We start from the raw sequence: 18855 nt of genomic DNA, 5'->3' as shown, positions 1-18855 counted from the left end.
AGAGCTACGCATCGATGAATTTGCTCTTCAGTGTTTGAACTCTCAGTAATGATTAAATCACACTGAACTGAACTAAACTGAACTGAACTGAACTTAAACACTAAAACCTGAACCACACTGTTCCAGTTACTGAACCACACTGTTCCAGTTACTATGACCATTTATGTGAAGCTGCTTTGACACAATCTACATTGTAAAAGCGCTATACAAATAAAGCTGAATTGAATTGAATTGAATTGAATTTTATTTCAACAAGAATAAGAGCAGGTATACATTTTTTGAAAACCATTTTAAGGTCAAAATTATTAGCCCCTTAAAGAAAATGTTTTTTCGATAGTCTACAGAACAAATCATCGTTATACAATAACTTGCCTAATTACCATAACCTGCCTAGTTACCCTAATTAACCTAGATAAGCCTTTAAATGTCACTAAGCTTTATAGAATTGGCTTAAAAATATCTAGTCAAATATTATTTACTGTCATCATGGCAAAGATAAAACAAATCAGTTATTAGAAATGAGTTATCAAAACTATTATGTTTAGAAATGTGCTGAAAAAAAATCTTCTCTCTGTTAAACAGAAATTGGGGGGAAAAAAATAAACACGGGGGGGCTAATAATTCTGACATCAACTGTATATACGGACAATAGATGAGTAAACATATAAGGGAACTTTTATCCACTTGTATTTGCTTATGTATGTATATATCATGATATGATGTAAAACAGATTGAGAATGTGCATAATATATTATAATATATATTTAAAATATATTTTAAAATCTTTTTGAAATTGTAGTTTTATTGAGTAAAATGGCAATAAAAAGATCTAAACAAACATAATTTAAAAGGATAGTTCACCCATAAATTAAAATAGTTTTAAACCTTAATTAGTTTCTTTCTTATGTTAAACACAAAAGAAGATATTTTGAAGAATGCGGGGTGTTTGCTCCGCATCTACTTCCATAGTAGAAAACAAATACTTTGGACGTCAATGGGAGCCAGCACAAGGAATTCTTCAAAATATCTTCTATTGTGGTCAGCAGAAGAAAGATACTCAAATAGGTTTTGAGCAAGTGGAGCGTGAGTAAATGATGACCATTTGAATATTTTTTTGGGGATAAATATCCCTCCAACTGTTTTTACTCTGAAGCTACTTTTCTATGACAGATCATTTAAGCTCATCTACAAGGGCTCTGGTCTTTTTTTAAGTTTGCAGCAAGTATTGCATAACCATGGTCTCGCGCCACTATTGAAGAACACTAAAAGTTTTGCTTTATACAGAGAGGTTCCCAAATGTACCCATATGATATCAATGAGAGCTGCATGTGTTAATCTTTGAGGATGCAGATAACGCATGTTGTTGGTGCATGTGATGGAATTAAGATGTTTCTCACAGCTTCCAAATGCAAGACAAGACAGATGGCCGAACTCTAATCCTCTCAGTAAAACTAATCAGACGTTGTGTGAAAAGCTTTACTCAAATTCCTAAACTAGAAATTACTTATAAATGTCAAAATACAGAGGTGATGAAATTCAGCTTCCACCAATAAACAAGGTCTGTCCTGGAGTGTACACATGAATCAAACGCAGTTCAATCAAATCACATTGTTAAACAAGATCATATTTGCATTATCAAATGCTAGTGTAAATATTTAATTGTGTATGTTAGTACTGATAGCCAGTGTTGGGGAAAGTTACTTTGAAAGTTATGCAACACAATATTGAATTACTCCACAAAAAAGTAACTAGTTGCATTACTTAGTTACTTTTTGCAGTGAGTAATGTGTTACATAACTTTTTATTACCTGGGGGAGGTTTGATCTCTTCCAGAACAATTTTTTCCTTTCTTTTTTAAAATAGAGGAGTTCTGCAATTAACAACACACTGTATAACCTACACCTTAATTTACCTTTAAAAAACACATCAAAAAATTTTAGGATAATGTTATCTGGGATCTTCCTGACCTCACACTCTCAGAAACCAAGGTACAGCATCTGTCACTGGGGTGGTACCTTTTCAAAAAAGTTACATTTCTGTTCCTAACAGGTCCTTAAAAGGTGCATATTAGTACCTTAAAAGTACAAATGTGTACTTCACAGTACCTTTAAAAGTACAAAAGTAAACCCTTAAGGTACTAATGTCCACCTATGGTAGAAAAGTGTACCTTTTGTAAAGGTACAACCCCAGTGACAGCTTTTGTACCTTTATTTCTGAGAGTGCAGAGCTATACATGCCGTATATAGATTATTGAAAGTTTAAAGAGATGTGTTTGCTACTTTTGTACTATTTGTCTTAAGTAAAATCACTGTCCATTGAGAAAATCCCCTTTCATTTTCTTCGATGCGTTCAAAATAATGAGCACATGAGCATAACTATTTAAATTTCAATTCAGCATTTTTTTTAAAGCTAAATAATTAAACTAAAAAGTAACTCGCATTACATTTTCAAAAAAGTATCTCAAATATTATTCCTTAAGTTTTTCAAAGTAGTGCGTTGCTTCACTCATTACTTAAAACAGTTATATTATTACATAACTTTGTTATGGCTGATTTATACTTCTGCGGCCACTTTGCAGCCAATTTGATCTCTGATCAAGTGGGACGATGGACCCATTCTTGAGCCTTACTTTGCACTACATTGATGATGATAGGAAGTTGTGCCAGAGATGCCTCGAGACGGCATATTTTCCATTACATTAAAATAATTATTTACATTAAAATATTTGTTTACAGAAGATTCAATGTTTACAGAAATTCACTGTGTAAAATATTGTTTACAGGATATGCAAGAGTTATTTAATTTAGAAGAGATACAGCTTATTTTCTACTTTAAAAAGGAAAAACATTGAAAATAATAAATTTTGTTTCCAAAAGTGCAAGTTATTTTTTTACACTTTTTTTTTTAATAAGAAAAGTTAGTTTTAGGCAATGTGTGTTTTAATTTCATTTGTTCAATGTTAATGTTCAGTGAATAATCTTAGATAGTAAACAGTGTGTGTTTCCTTTAATTATTTTAAAATCAAGTAATGCACTTCATTCATATGTGAGCATATTTACTGTACTGTCAGTGAACTTTGAGGGCAAAAAAAAAATCATTCATTAATCGTTATTGAGTTAAAATGTTTAATTAAAATCTCAAATAATCAACGTTTTGATTTGAAGCCAAATCACCCAGTTCAATTGTTGATATACAACATCAATAAGACTTAGTTTCATTGTAAAGCCATTTTCTTGTTTCACTATATTTTTTCTATCATTTACAAAGGACACTAAAACATCATTCAGTGTTAAAATAGTTAATATATACTAATTATACATTGTGTAAGGCAAGTTTAAAAATGAGTTTAAAAAAAAAAATCATGTTTGACCCATCCAGCTAAAGAAACTAAACCAATTAAAATTGCATATGCATTTAAAATTAACTAGAGTTTCTCTCTGGATTCAAAGACTGAATATAAATAGTAATGAAAAGCCAATATTTTAGCTGCTTTTTTAAATTAAAATGTCTCCTCTTTCTAAAGTATAAACACATTCTTCCATCAATAATCAGCCCAAAAACACAAAATATGAAAATAATAGGCAGCCTACCAGACATGTTGTGGCCTTTTGGTAAGAATCCTTACCCTCAATGGATACAGGTCACAATCGAAAAAAACCTAGATAAATTTCATCTTCATCATGCAGATACTGATGAGAAATCCTCCACAGCTGACTTTCATCCTCAGTACAAACTGTTAATGTTGTCAATCCAGGTTAGTTAAAAAATTAGTTCCTGTTGTATTAAGAAATGTAGTTCAGAAAGCCAAAGTTGTGGTAGCTAAAAAGTTTGAAGTAGCTCAGTTTTTAAACCAAACACTCTTTGCTGCAAATTGCTGTCTTGTTCATTTATTGCGTGATTAAGTGACTGTGCCTCTCTGACTCCCCCTGCAGGAAGTAAGTCAGATGGACAGAAGAGCCCCAGTGACTCTGTGTTTCTGCGAATGGACGACATCCCATACATAAGAGACAGTCCAGTGGAGAGAAAAGAAGGAACCGGTGGGTAAACTGAAGGAATGAAGGAAAACAAAAATGTAATCTTATGCACAAATATGCCGCAAATACCTTATCCAAAGTTCAAAGATTATTATAAAAGATGGTAAAATTTTGAAAACTAAACAGAAAGTGGGAATAAGGTGAACATAAATCATACAAACTGCACTTTTTGCAGTTTTACATAAATATTTTATTTTAAAAAAAAACGAAAATAATTAATTAATTAGTAAAAAAAATTTAAATAAATATAAAAATATATTAGCCCTGATAGGGTAACACGGTGGCTCAGTGGTTAGCACAGCGAGAAGGTCGCTGGTTCAAGTGGCATTTCTGTGTGGAGTTTGCAAGTTCTCCCCGTGTTGGCATAGATTTCCTCCAGGTGCTCCGGTTTCCCCCACAGATCAAAGACCTGCGCTATAGGTGAATTGAATAGACTAAATTGACCGTAGAGTATTTGTGTGCATAAGTCTGTATGGATATTTGAATGAATGAATGAATGAATATTAGTGCTGGCCAAAGATTAATACTGATTATTCACATCCAAAATAAAAGTTTGTTTTGACATAAAAAATGTGTGATAATAATTTATATATAATTATGCAATAGAAACACATGAAAACCAAACTATATATTTTTTTTGCATAAATATTTAAATTTATATATAATTTGTATCAATATATCTATATATTTTTTCAAAATATAAATAAACATTTTCTCTATTAGGCCTATATGTATGCATGTATACATTTTTATTAACATAATTATACACAGTGCACACATATATAATATGTCAAAACAAACTATTTTTTTAAAGCGTTTAATCGTGATATGTTTTTGCCCAGCCCCATATCTAGTACATACTAAAACTGCAAAAATAACTATAAAAAAATACTACTATTAAAGTTATATACTATAACTTTAAATGTTAAAACAACTGTTAGGTTATAGCATTAGTCTTAAAAATTATATGAAAACATTTAAATAAAAACAAAAATATAAAAAATTATAAGCACACTCAAACTACTAATAAAACTACATTAGTTTCTCAATGTTACAATAATTAAAAAAACTAAAATGTACTATAAAATAAATAACTGAAGCTAAATGTAAAAATATATATTATAACCAAATAAAAAATGAAATCAACTCAATAAAAACTACATATTCAAACCTACAAAAAAAAAAAAAAAACACAACATATTTTTTCTCAAACATCAAAATTTTGCAAGTTGTAATGAAGAAGAATGAGGTAATAAAAATGTCTTTGTTGTTGCCTTGAATTTTCAAAGTTAAATTAGACACTTTAAAGTCAGGTTATAGCGAAAAGAAAACTTCATTTGAAAAACTGGTTAATTTATTTTGACAGTGTTTTGATAACATTAAATGCATGTTCCATGGCTTACTGAAGGCTTTACATCGGAACTAACCGCATACAGGTTTTAAAATGACTTTAGCTACAGTATGTAAACAATGGCAGTATATGTTGATTTGTGGGTGAACGGTGTCTTTCAGACGTGTGGTGGTCTGATCTCTGAGTGAATGCAGTCACACTTTCAAACACTGGAGTGTCTGTTTGACAGCACGTTTGACACACTGCAGGGAGAGCAAATGCATGAGCTCGAGTCTCTGTTTATATGACCTGCAGAAGAATGCTGACAAAACACTAGTACTGTCCATTCCTGCTCGCTCTGTTATGACTGGAGGTTAACAGGAATTACTCAATCAATAATCATGAATCAGTTTGGATGGACAGAGAAGAGAAGAGAAGAGAAGAGAAGAGAAGAGAAGAGGAGAGGAGAGGAGAGGAGAGGAGAGGAGAGGAGAGGAGAGAAGAGAAGAGAAGAGGAGAGGAGAGGAGAGGAGAGGAGAGGAGAGGAGAGGAGGAGAGGAGAGGAGAGGAGAGAAGAGAAGAGAAGAGAAGAGAAGAGAAGAGAAGAGAAGAGAAGAGAAGAGAAGAGAAGAGAAGAGGAGAAGAGAAGAGAAGAGGAGAGGAGACGAGACGAGGAGAGGAGGAGAAGAGAAGTGAAAGAGGAGAGAAGAGAAGAGAAGAGAAGAGAAGAGAAGAGAAGAGACAAGGAGAAGAGGAGCGGAAAGGAGAGGAGGAGAGGAAAGGAGAGGAGACGAGGAGAGGAGAGAAGGGAAGAGGAGAGGAGAGGAGAGGAGAGGAGAGAAGAGAAGAAAAGAGAAGAGAAGAGAAGAGGAGAGGAGACGAGGAGAGGAGGAGAAGAGAAGTGAAAGAGGAGAGAAGAGAAGAGAAGAGAAGAGAAGAGAAGAGAAGAGAAGAGGAGAGGAGAGGAGGAGAGGAGAGGAGACGAGGAGAGGAGAAGAGAAGAGAAGAAGAGGAGAGGAGAGGAGAGGAGGAGAGGAAAGGAGAGGAGACGAGGAGAGGAGAGGAGAAGAGACGAGAAGTGAAAGAGGAGAGGGGAAAAGAGAAGAGAAGAAGAGAGGAGGAGAGGAAAGGAGAGGAGACGAGGAGAGGAGAAGAAAAGTGAAAGAGGAGAGGGGAGGAGAGAAGAGAAGAAGAGAAGAGAAGAGAAGAGAAGAGAAGAGAAGAGAAGAGAAGAAGAGGAGAGGAGGAGAGGAAAGGAGAGGAGACGAGGAGAGGAGGAGAAGAGAAGAGGAGAGAGGAGAAGAGAAGAGACAAATAGAAGAGAAGAGGAGAGGAGAGGAGAGGAGGAGAGGAAAGGAGAGGAGACGAGACGAGGAGAGGAGAAGAGAAGTGAAAGAGGAGAGGGGAGAAGAGAAGAGAAGAGAAGAGGAAAGGAGAGGAGATGAGGAGAGGAGAGGAGAGGAGGAGAAGAGGAGAGGGGAGAAGAGAAGAGATGATGAAATGAAAGGAGAAGTCAAGATAAAATGAGTGAAGATAAAAAAGAGAAGAGATGAGAAGATAAAAAGAGAATAGAAAAAAGAGAAGAGAAAAGAAGAGATGAGAGGAGGAAATAAAAGAAAAAAAGAAGAGAAAAGATAAGACGAAAAAAGAAGAGGAGCTAAAAGGAAAGATGATATAAAAAGAGAAGAGAAAAAAATGAGAAGGAAAGAGAAAAGAAAAAGAAGAGAAGAGAAAAGAAAAGGAGGGAACATAAAAGAAGAAAAGATGAAATGAAAGAAGAGAAGATAAAAATAGATGAGAAAATAGAAGAGATGAGAAGAGAAGACAAGACAAGACAAGAGATGAGATTAGATGAGATGAGAAAAGAAGAGGAGATAAAAGGTGAGACAAGAAGAAAAGACAAGATGAGACAAAATGAGAAGAGATGATAAAAGAAGAAAAGAGATGGAACGAGAAGAGATAAGGAGAGAAGATAAAAGAAGAAAAAAGAAGAGATGAGATGAGGAAAGAAGAGAAGATAAAAAGAGAGATGATAGCAAAAAATAGAATAGAAAAGATAGGAAGAGAAGAGAAAAAAGAGATGAGATGAGAATTGAAGATAAGCGAAGTGAAAAGATGACAAGACTAGAAGATAAAAGAAAAGAGATGAGACTAAAGAAGAGGAGATAAAAGAGATAATAGAAGAAAGAAGAATAGAAAAGATGAAGCGAGAAAAGACTAGATGAGATGATAAAAAAGAGGAGATGAGACGAGAATAGAAGATAAAAGACAAGATAAAAGATGAGATGAGAAAAAAGAGAAGAGATAAAAGGAGAGATGATAAAAGAAGAGAAGAGGAAAGGAGAGAAGATAAAAAGAGAAAAAAAGATGAGATGAGAAAAAGAGCACAGAAAAAAGATGAGATGAGAAAAAGAGCACAGAAAAAAGATGAGATGAGAAGAGTAGATAAAAGGATAGAAAAGAGAAAGAAGCAAATCAACGTTCCAGCTCAGTTTGTCATCTGATCATTCAGTGTGTTCGATTTACAGTTGAAGACAAAATGATTCGCCATATGGTGAAATTCCCCAATATTTCCCAAGTGTTCTTTATCAGACAGAAGATTTATTTCTTAACATAATAGTTTTAATAATAACTTGCTTCTAATGACTAATTTCTTTTGTCTTTGTCATGATGACAGCACATAATATTGTACAAGTTAATTTTTGCAAGACACTAGTATTCGGCTTAATGCACAAGCTAAATGCTTAATTTATTTGGGTTCCTAAGAAAGTTCAGTTAATAAGGCAAGTCACTGGACAACATTCATTTATTTTCTTTTAGGCTTAGTCCCTTTATTAATCTGGGGTCACCACAGCGGAATGAACTGCCAACTTATCAAGCACATGTTTTATGCGGCAGATGCCCTTCCAGCTGCATCTCATCACTGGGAAACTCCCATTCACACACATACACTACGGACAATTTTAGCCAACCCAATTCACCTGTACCGCATGTCTTTGGACTTGTGGGGGAAACCAGAGCACCCGGAGGAAACACACGCAAATGCAGGGAGAACATGCAAACTCCACACAGAAACGCCAACTGACCCAGCCGATGTTCTAACCAGCGACCTTCTTGCTGTGAAGCGACAGCACTACCTACTGTGCCACCGTGTCGCCCTCATTGGACAACAGTAGTATTATGTAGCCAAAAAAAATCTTAAGGGGGCTAATAACATTGACCTTAAAATAAAACTAAAAACATTGATTTAATTGGCTTTGATTTCAGCCAAAAAAAGAAAAACATGAGGAAACACTGAAAATGTTCGTACTCTGTTAAACAGCACTTGGGAAATATTTGTAAAGAACTTATTTCACAGAAGCGCTAATGATTTTGCCTTCAACTGTATTCCAGATGCTTCTGCTGGATCAGTGGAGACAGATCTGTCTACATCCCAGCTTATCAGTTCTCACTCTCTGGGAGGTTCGGATGACAACCTCGGGAAAAAACTGCTGCGGAAACTGAGTGTGTATCAGCTGTTAATTACCTGACTGAATCACACACACACACACACACACACACACACACACACAACTATCCCTGTCCTGCTGCGATTCTGCGAAACCTTTCTAAATGTGTGAATGTGCCCAGTAACAACACGACACCTGGGTTTACAGCTACACAAATACACACACACACACACACACACACACACACACACCTGCTTTTCTCAAACTCCGTCTGTTTCCTAGCAACTGCAGCCCACACATCTAATAGAAAAGACAAGTCACTCACAACAATGGGATTTACTCAAGACATATTTCTGGGTCAGAATAGACCATAGATTTACTTCATGTATTTGGCAGACACTCACTGGACACTTTATTAGGTACACATTGCTAGTATAAGGTTTGACCTACTTTTGCTAAAGTTGCCTGCTAAATGCTTTACTTTTAAAGTGAGTGAAACCATTGTAACTTAGAACTGTTAAGCTGACTTACTGTAATTAATTTAGAATTATGCACATAGGTAATGTACTGAGTAATTTAAGGCAACTGGTTTGCTCACTTTTTTAAACTCAACTAATCACTTTTTGCAGTGCAGACCATCCTCATCCTCCTTAAAGGTCCCATGAAATTAAAATAAAATGTTTCAGATGTTAGTATCAGTATTGTTCATTTTTAAAATATCTATAAGCTAATGTGCTCCAAAACAGTGACAAAATTCATGCTTAGAAGATATGAAACTGATATAAACAAGTAAAGCTTGCAGTTTATTACTTCCATCTAAATGGATCAATGGTTTTATTCACGTCACCTTGTATTTCAGTTTCTAATCAAATCTTGACCAATCAAACGCTCTCTAGTATCTGGCATGCCCCGCCCCTTTCAAGATTCTTCACGTTTGATGTGCTTGAGCTCAATCCCTCTCACTGGCACAGCTATTAGAAAAACTAGACTGATAAAAAAATGTTTTTTTAAAGGGGAGGTGCTACACTAAGACCCACCCACCCTTTGTGTTTTGGTTGATATTGTCAAACACTGAAAAAAAAACGCACATTTTAAAACACTTCACAGCACCTTTAAACTTCAGCAGATCCTCTTGCCAACCTCCAAAGTATCAACAAACCGCACAATACTTGTTATATGCTAACTTAATTGAATTTTATTTATACTTCAGTTTCAGCATCTTGCTTAGGGCTGCACACTATAGCCCTAATCAAGATTGTTTCAGCACTGATATCGCAATGTGGGTGTCCGCAATAGTCACAACTCAAGATATACCACGTTTATTCACTCATTCATTTTCTTTTCAGCTTAGTCCCTTTATTAATCTGGGCTCCCCACAGTGGAATGAACCGCCAATTTATCCAGCATATGTTTTACACAGCAGATGCCCTTCCAGCTGTAACACATCACTGTGAAACCTCCATTCACACTCATACACTACGGACATTTTAGCTAACCCATTTCACCTATAGCCGATGTGTTTGGACTTGTGGGGGAAACCAGAGCACCCGGAAAAAATAACCATGCAAACATGGGGAGAACATGCAAACTCCACACTGAAACGCCAACTGACCCAGCCGAGGCTCGAACAAGTGACCTTCTTGGTTTGATTGTGCTACCCACTGCGCAACCGTGCTGCCCCACAATGTTGAGTTGGATTGTAGTTGATCAACAATTGAATGGGAATACATGAGTCATTGCAATGTATAACCATAACAGGGTGAAACTTTATTATTTGTAAGTGTTTTAAAGACATTTTAAGGGAGTGTAATGCATTCAGACACAATAACGTAGCACATTTGTAACTTTAACGAGGAATATTTTTTTCTGAAATCACACAATGAAGACTAGAGTTTTATTTTACATTTCATTCTTAAATGAACACTGTTTGAGAACCATACAGCACTATTTTCCTTTTTCCTTTGTTGTTTTCCTTTTGTTTTTTTGCATTTATTCCTGCTTCCAATTTGTTTATTTTTTATACACAATTCACACCCTTATAAAATCACTCCAATCCATCTAAATAAATGATAAATTAATATTTTTTCCCCAAATAGAGCTACTCAAGCCATCTGGTGAAACTGTATTAATACACACTGCATTGCAATGTCAGATCTTTTTCAATATCATGCAGCCCTAGTCAGCTTGTTAAGTGGTGACGTATAGAATACTGTTTCCGGGTCCAAGCTGCCATTCATTTGAGTGGAGAAATCATTCGTTTATGATCACGTTTTATTCCTATCACACTTTAAAGTTAATTTTATATAAAATCATAGTGTACACAACAATCTCTGGGCTAGCTGCATAACAAATACCAAAAACTTAACAATTTATTTAAAAAAATTAATCACTTTCTGGCCATCGGATATTAGGCATGGACATATATATTGTGCAGGGCTCAACAATAAGGACTGTCCAGTGGCCCAGGGCCAGCGTGAAAGACGCTCGGGACAGTAGATAGGATTGTCACTGGCCCCTATCCACCAGTAACAATGAGCACGTTATTTTTTTCCATAACCTGGTAACAACCAGTACAGCCAAAAGATGGCAACATGGCAGCAACATCAAACTATGAGGCTCAAAGAAAATGTCTGTATTTAAAGTCTTGGAAGCAGACAATTACATGGGTACAAATTTAAGAAATAATAAAAACAAAAAAGAATTGTCGTCAGTTTGACAAGCCATTTTTAAAAAAATAATTTAGAATAAAAAATAATAATAATAATAATAATAATAATCATAATAATAATTTAGAATTGCAATAAAACACCAGCACATTTTCCATACTGCTCTTTCGTTTGCATAAAATCTAGAATTTTGCTCATTATACATTTATTATCATTTTAAATGTTTAAATTCTAGATTCACGGACATTATTTTGCCACATTATTTAAAATATGTGGCTAAAAAATAGTTATTAACTTTTTTTTTTTTTTGGTGGGGCCAGTGAAAACTTTGGCAGGGCAAGTAAAAATCTCAACCACTGGCCCAATTGGCCCAGTAGAAAAAAATCCTTAGCGTTGAACCCTGTTGTGATCGTGATTTTCGAAAGTATTTATTCGCTTTGTAAACGTTTATTATTACCATTTCATGAGTCTCCCCATTCAGTTGAATAGAGCGCTTGGACCCGGAAGCCGCTTCGCGTGACGTCACACTTAACAAGCAGATCTTGATTGTTTCCTGCGTTTTCCAACCCTTTATTTAACACTTGATTCAGTTCTAAATGGTACAAAACCCTCTCAGGATCTCTTCTATTTGCTTAAAAACAGTCACAATCAGTCTAATAATACTAACATAACGAATCATCAATTGACAGATCTCACATATCTGTAGATCAATTCACTACAGACGTTTTACTTTTCACTTTCTATTCTCCAGGCAACAAAAAGAGAAAGAAGTCTCGAGATGGAGACAAACCTTTGGAAGACAATCCTGAACCGTCACAGGTGAAGACCTAGCATTCGGCGAATGGGTTTGCTTCTCTCGCTCCCGCTTCTCCCACAAAATGTGAAATCTCCTCCAGCCTTCCTCTGGATATCGAGTGAGAGAAAGCACAACCCATTGTACACACAGACCAACAGATGTAGCATCATTAAACCTTGCCTTCAGCATTGATGAAGCCAACAGGAATACACCAAACATGCAGCAGGACGCACGTTTTCATAATTGATGGCGGTTTGTGATGATGTCATCAACAGTCACTGTGGTAAAGACATTCTGATCTCTGACCCGGGCAAAGCCAGCAAGCACAAGCCCGGAAACCTGAAGCCAACAGTCTGACCGATGAGAGGACAGATCAGAAAATGCGCATCTTTCAGTACAATTATATATCTAACAACGTGTTTACTGTGTGATTTTATATCATATTAATGGAGAGGAATATGTCAGGCTGTGCCTGGAAATCAATCAAGATTAATTTATGGATATCAAAGCACTTTGAGACAGATCAGACCCATTTACTTCATATTCTGTTGAATAGCTAATGTGCTGACAGAAAAAAAATACCTATATTAGGTAAGCGCTGTCAGATTTTTTTCCTTCTCTAACTTCTGTTTTCAACAGAATGCATATATTTTATGTTGATTTCTTATCGTTTTGCTTTTATTTAAGCCCTTCCGTTTGGCTGAGAGCACAGGGTACAAAGTGATGTGACTTGTATTATTTGATCTATTTTTAAAAAATAGCCAGAGTGCTGGAAGTCCAAGCACATGTATCTGAGAATAGATTTATTTGTCTAAAATGAATAGCATTTATTATATCAGCATGCGTTTTCTCAAACAGCAGTATTATAATTATTAGAACAGCATTGTGTTTACTGTATGAAATGTAGTTAGGATATGCGCAAGCCATAACTTGAACAAACTTGAAGCATTGATATTAAAATGTCACCTCAGAAATATAAATATATATAAACCATAAGCAATATCCAAAACACGCAAGAAGCCTATTATTTTGTTTAAAGCCCTTATGAAACTGAAAAAATATAGAATACTTAGTAATTTGCTGCAAGTTACTTAAAAACTCATTCACATTTCACTTCATGGGAATGCTGCTATATATGTGAATTTCATCTTTTCATACTTCCTGTAAATTAGAGCCTTTTTTGGCATGTTTACACTACCTTTCAAAAGTTTAAGATTGGTAAGATTTCATAAAGAAATTAATACATTTATTCAATAAGGATATAATAAATCAATTAAAAGTAATGGCATAGACATTTCAATTTCAAATTAACACTGCTCTTTTTATGTTATATACACTACATTACAAAAGTCTTGCCGTAGATCGCAGTTGTAAGAGCAACAAATAATTACTTGACTTCAAGTTGAAACATCAGTTGAACTGCATCCCAATCATCACAAATACTCCAGAAGACCTATTGGAACCCACATGGACCCAAGATTCTCACTGAAATCAGTCAAGTTTGGTGAAGGAAAAATCATGGTTTGGAGTTACATTCAGTATGGGGATGTGCGAGAGATCTGCAGAGTGGATGGCAACATCAACAGCCTGAGGAATCAAGACACTTGTGCTGCCCGTTACCTTACAAACCACATTAGAGGGCTAATTCTTCAGCAGGATAGCGCTGCTTCTCATACTTCAGCCTCCACATCAAAGTTCCTGAAAGCAAAGAAAGTCAATGTGCTCCAGGATTGGCCAGCCCAGTCACCAGACTTGAAGATTATTGAGCATGTCTGGGGTAAGATGAAGGAGGCATTGAAGATGAATCCAGAGAATCTTGATGAACTCTGGGAGTCCTGCAAGAACACTTTCTTTGCCATTCCAGATGACTTTCTTAATAAGGGATTTGAGTCATTGCAGAGATGTATGGATGCAGTCCTCCAAGCTCATGGGAGTCTTACACAATATTAATTCTTTCTACAAGACATTTGTCTAAGCAAAGTCTGACTTACTGTCCTAATAAATAATTAAAATTCAAGGCATGATCATATTCTATATTGGTAAAATAAGCGTAATCTAGAGGCCTTTACCTTTCATATAAGCCACTTCTGATACCAAATGATCAACTAGAACTCCAGTTTACTTTTTGTTTCTAAAACTTGGATATGTGACAAGACTTTTGTCAGGTAGAGTACATCAAAAACAAGCAGTCATCACCTTAAAGTATATTAAAAATACAAAAATGAATGACGTTGCTGCATTTTTATTAAACAATGCATCATTTCTGAACATTAAACTTTTGAATACTAGTGTACAATCACTTACATAACAGAAGACTCTCTAGGCTGCCATTACAGGTTCACTGCCATGACCTTCCCAGCATGAGAAACTATAACCAATCAGCTCATCCCTGCCAACAGGTCACATGATTACATTATGCCATGGGATTATACATAGGAGGCTTGGGTGTGTTTTGCATGTAAGGCTGTTTTTTACCGAGTATGTCGAGTTAATACCTCTATCCTGCATGCATGCACTGGTGATTTATACGGACTGTTGTGCAACAAGCGAGACTCTTTTAGCCTGTATGCTAACAGTGACCTATGACACCGCCAGGGAGTCGACACAAAGCACAAAGACTCAGGCTGGAAACCACTGGATGTCTGTTTATTTTCCTCCCACCATGACATTGAGATTTATAGTAGCAATAACCAAGATAGCCCCTTTTATAAACTTGCTTTGCATCTTGATGATGATTTGGAGTGAACTGAATGTGCCTGCTTGCTTTCAGGCCACACGGACACTTTGTGTTGTGCAATACTGTGAGCTAAACCCACTGAACGGAGAGCACATGCTGAGAGATTGAGAGAGAAAAAAGACAGAAAGAGAAGCAGCATTTTTTTTTTTACGTCACAGTGCTGCATTGCAGGGCAATCCGAGTGATGCATGCTGACGTCTGTATTTGACCCTCCTAGCAAACAGACAGTGATTCACATGCACAAAATCCACTCAAACAACACATTCGGTGAGCTACGTATTTAAGCCTTAAACTGCGGGTATTAAAGATGTGCAGAAAATCCTCTCCAGCTCTTGCTTTCTGTTCAGCGGGTTGGCTGAAGGATAGATGTATGTTTCTACAGAGTTTACAAAGACTTCTATTTGAAAACACCTGACGAATTGTGTATGGATTATTTACATAAAAGTACATGCTCTGATTATATTAGGATATAAAGAGAATATCAAATGCTCTATTAGGTCTTGATGTGGTATTTTAGAATGAAAAGTACCACTAGCCTCCCAATAAAGAAAGATTTGACTCAAACGTGGAGTGGGAAACATTATTTCTGTTCTGTTTTTTGTTTTTTTGGAGGATAGTTTGTTCAAAATTAACATTTTAGGTTAATTTACTCCTTAGGACATGTGAGTAGGCATGGGCCAGTATAAAATTCTATATGATAACCTTGGAAAAATATATCGGTTTCACGTATTGTGATTCCTGCTCTAAAATGTAGTGTTTTGAAATGTCTGGGTAAAAAAAACAAAAACATTTTTTCCTTTTAAAACACAATATATTTTATTTTAAGAAACATTTAAAATATTTTGGAGCAGTAAACATGTCAGGCTAAATAATTCAAATGAATCATTGACTTCTTCTAGCTTCATTTCAAGAGTTCACACTTAGCTGATGATTGATTATAAAGTGTGTTTGGCTGCTGTCCCGGGAGAGAGCCCTGAGCTCATAAGATCCTCGAGCCTGGGGCTCCTTCCCATTTGCAAGGTGAGAGGGGAGTTTGAGCTCAGGTAGATCTCGAGAACTCCCCTGCTTTAGTAGCTAATGAACAGATAGTGATAGCTCTACTACCTACTAGGAGCATGTCTATGGTGCCAATTTGCATTAGTCAATTAACTTAAGTTGCATATTTTTGGACAGTGGGAGGAAACCGGGGAACCCAAGCACAGGGATAATGTGTAAACTCCGCACAGAAATGTTGGCTGGCTTGGTAAGGGCTAGAACCAGTGACGTTCTTGCTGTGATGCAACAGTGCTAACCACTAGGCCACCGTGCCACACATTTAGGAAAGGAGGAGGAGTAGAAGTGCAAGGGGGGATTCTTCAAAATGAAGATGGCTGTTAAATGGAACTCAGGGTATTTAAAGTTTCTGATTGGTGAATCATAAATTGAATAATGCAGGACTGGCTGCAAGCAAATGGCTGCTCTCGAAATTAGTTTAGAAATAAACTTCACTTATTTCAAAAAGATTTTTTTTACTATTTAAAATGGCATCTTTGGAGATCTTTTCTGCTGGCGATACTGTTGTCCTAAAAAACTAAAAAGTAAATTAAAATAACGTGCAGATATACCATTAACAGTTTTGAAATCTTACTTTTCTAAACCGGGATAATTGGTTATCATCTCATGCCTACATTTGAGCACATTTTACTAAAGCTTCTGTAGCCTATTTTGAAAATTAAAAAATAAATGTAGGCCTACCACAACAAAAGTAAATTTAGACTATTGAAACCTGTAAGAAATAGGGTACATTAAGTTTTGATTGAGATAAGGTTAAGTTTTAAATATTGTACATATGAAATTAAATACATTTCATTAAATATTATTCAATGTTTTCAACAAAACTGTTGACATGTTTTTGACCTTAATAAAGAAAAACTTAATGTAATCCCACATCCTGGTGGCCTCAGGGAACTGAACTATATTTTAAGCAATAAACGCAACGCTGAGCTTGTTTTCCAGAGTCAAACAGTAACATTAAGCAGTTTTGTTTTAAGCTAGTATTCAAAGCTTTCTCTTGGGTTATTGGATTATTACTTTGCAACTCTGAGATGTCCTCTGCAGGCTTATTTAGCAGAAGAAATGTGTCATAACTCACCGTGATGGTTTGTTTAGCTGATTCCGTCTCCTCCAGACTCGTTCGATGGCGCGAAAAACAACAAATGGCCTACAAGATGCTACAGGTACGTCATGCTAGCGTTTTTGATTAACAACAAAAATTCTGCAAGTTAAAATAAACTTATGAAAATATCATGCTTCCAGTGTGTTAGTAGGCTATTTAGTGCTTTCTGTGTTTATTTTTTTTACCTCCCTTTTTTATTTTGTTCTCTTTTTTTTCTTTCTAATACTTAGCCTATATTTACTTATTGTTCTTATCACTTTGTAATTATATTCTTGTGTTCCAGTCTCCTACAGATTACTTCCTGATTTAAATTGTACATTTCTTCTTTTCTAAATAAAAGTTTATTAAAAAAAAAAAAAAAAAAAACTAGCCAGGTTAATTTTACAGACAATTTCAGAAATCGTGATGTTTAAATTCTGTGTGTTCGGACACTAAAACTACGAAAAAACTAAACTCTATAACAGTAAGGCAATATTATGATGAAATTAAATAATAATTATTGGTATGTATTTTAGGCAACTGACCATTAACAAATTGAACTTTATTATAAAGTGTAATAAAAATAATAACAGCAACACAGAAGTGTTTTTCTATACTAGTTTTCCTAAGATTAACTCGTTGAACTCTCAGGTCTGTTGTAGGGGAAAAAAAAGCTTTAAAATCATCAAATTTCACTATAGTTAAGTGGGTAAAATGAAACCGTTTTAATAACTGCTGTTGTTTAATAGATCGATAACATTTCATCCTAAAGGCACAGACCACATGTTCTACAAATTTTTTTGTCTATAAAAATGCCAGTAATCTATTACTATATTAAATGCCCAAATGTTAGTGGTTAAAAAGGGCTGTAAAATGGCAGAGGCCTATAGGCTTGCCCTTCAATTTCAATGATTAGAGCCTATACCAAAAGCTGACCTGTCAAAGTAGGTTTAACATTACCATACTTATGCAACACAAAATTCTGGTGTCTAAAACTAATCATTATCTCTGTGCTGTTAATAAATCACACATTTTAAAACCGTAAAACCACAGATTTCTCTGACAACAATGAATGTAAAGGTTGAATATAACAAGATTTGAAAAGCAGCAAAAATGGCTTTTATACCAAATTTCACTACAGTTTCTGTATTTTGTGCCAACAATCTTTCCTTACAAGACTATAGAGAGATCAAAAAATACCCAAAAAATATAGACCTATAGATTAAAACACTGATTTAAATAAAAAGGTTAACCCATACCTGTAGTTTTGTTTAAAGTTGGTAAAAGTGGTATTTAAAAGCTTTTTAGCTTTTAGTCAACAAGATCTAAATACATAAGAGATTTAATGCAAAACATTCTGAAATATATGTTTGGTTTTCTCTTCTGCTGACCAGCCCAGGATTCATTTGATCTTTAATTTGATAACAAAATAAATGACATTTCAATATCATAATATTACAAGTATTACTACTACTGATAGAAAAATACACAAATTAAACACAGCAGGACATGTCAACTTACTTCATTTATTTCAATGTACTTTGATTAGTATACTTGTGGTCAGAGAGCTGTTATACTCCTAGTGGTTTGATCTTACGACACTATAATGAGCTGGTTGGGGGAGTAATGTACTTGGACTAATGACTGCACATTCATTAAACAGTACTGCAGTGTACAAACGAGCCGGAACACAATGAGATGGAGCAGAT

At 35.3% G+C, this 18855-nt stretch overlaps 2 protein-coding genes across 10 annotated transcripts in view; one reads left to right on the top strand and one right to left on the bottom strand.

Annotated features, from left to right (window-relative positions):
* The window catches only part of hpse2 (heparanase 2), a 200682-nt gene extending 196819 nt beyond the window's left edge, over positions 1-3863 (bottom strand). For 4 of the 5 annotated variants that reach the window (XM_073920267.1, XM_073920271.1, XM_073920274.1 and 1 more), the window contains exon 1: positions 3591-3863. The gene's annotated coding sequence lies outside the window, so the exon portion shown is untranslated. The remainder of the gene's footprint in view (positions 1-3590) is intronic. The other variant, XM_073920268.1, reaches the window with a different exon arrangement.
* The window catches only part of cnnm1 (cyclin and CBS domain divalent metal cation transport mediator 1), a 42103-nt gene extending 24570 nt beyond the window's left edge, over positions 1-17533 (top strand). The window contains exons 8-10 of one of the 5 annotated variants that reach the window (XM_073919647.1): positions 3933-4037; positions 17180-17228; positions 17451-17533. In XM_073919647.1, coding sequence (XP_073775748.1) covers positions 3933-4037; positions 17180-17228; positions 17451-17472 — 176 coding nt within the window. In that variant the 3' untranslated portion in view covers positions 17473-17533. 5 annotated transcript variants of the gene reach the window in all.
* Positions 17534-18855: the final 1322 nt, after the last annotated feature.

The sequence above is a fragment of the Danio rerio genome, chromosome 13 (assembly GCF_049306965.1).
Source record: "Danio rerio strain Tuebingen ecotype United States chromosome 13, GRCz12tu, whole genome shotgun sequence".
NCBI lineage: Eukaryota > Metazoa > Chordata > Actinopteri > Cypriniformes > Danionidae > Danio > Danio rerio.
Note: the sequence above shows the minus strand (reverse complement) of the source record. Positions and strands in the feature narration are given on the sequence as shown.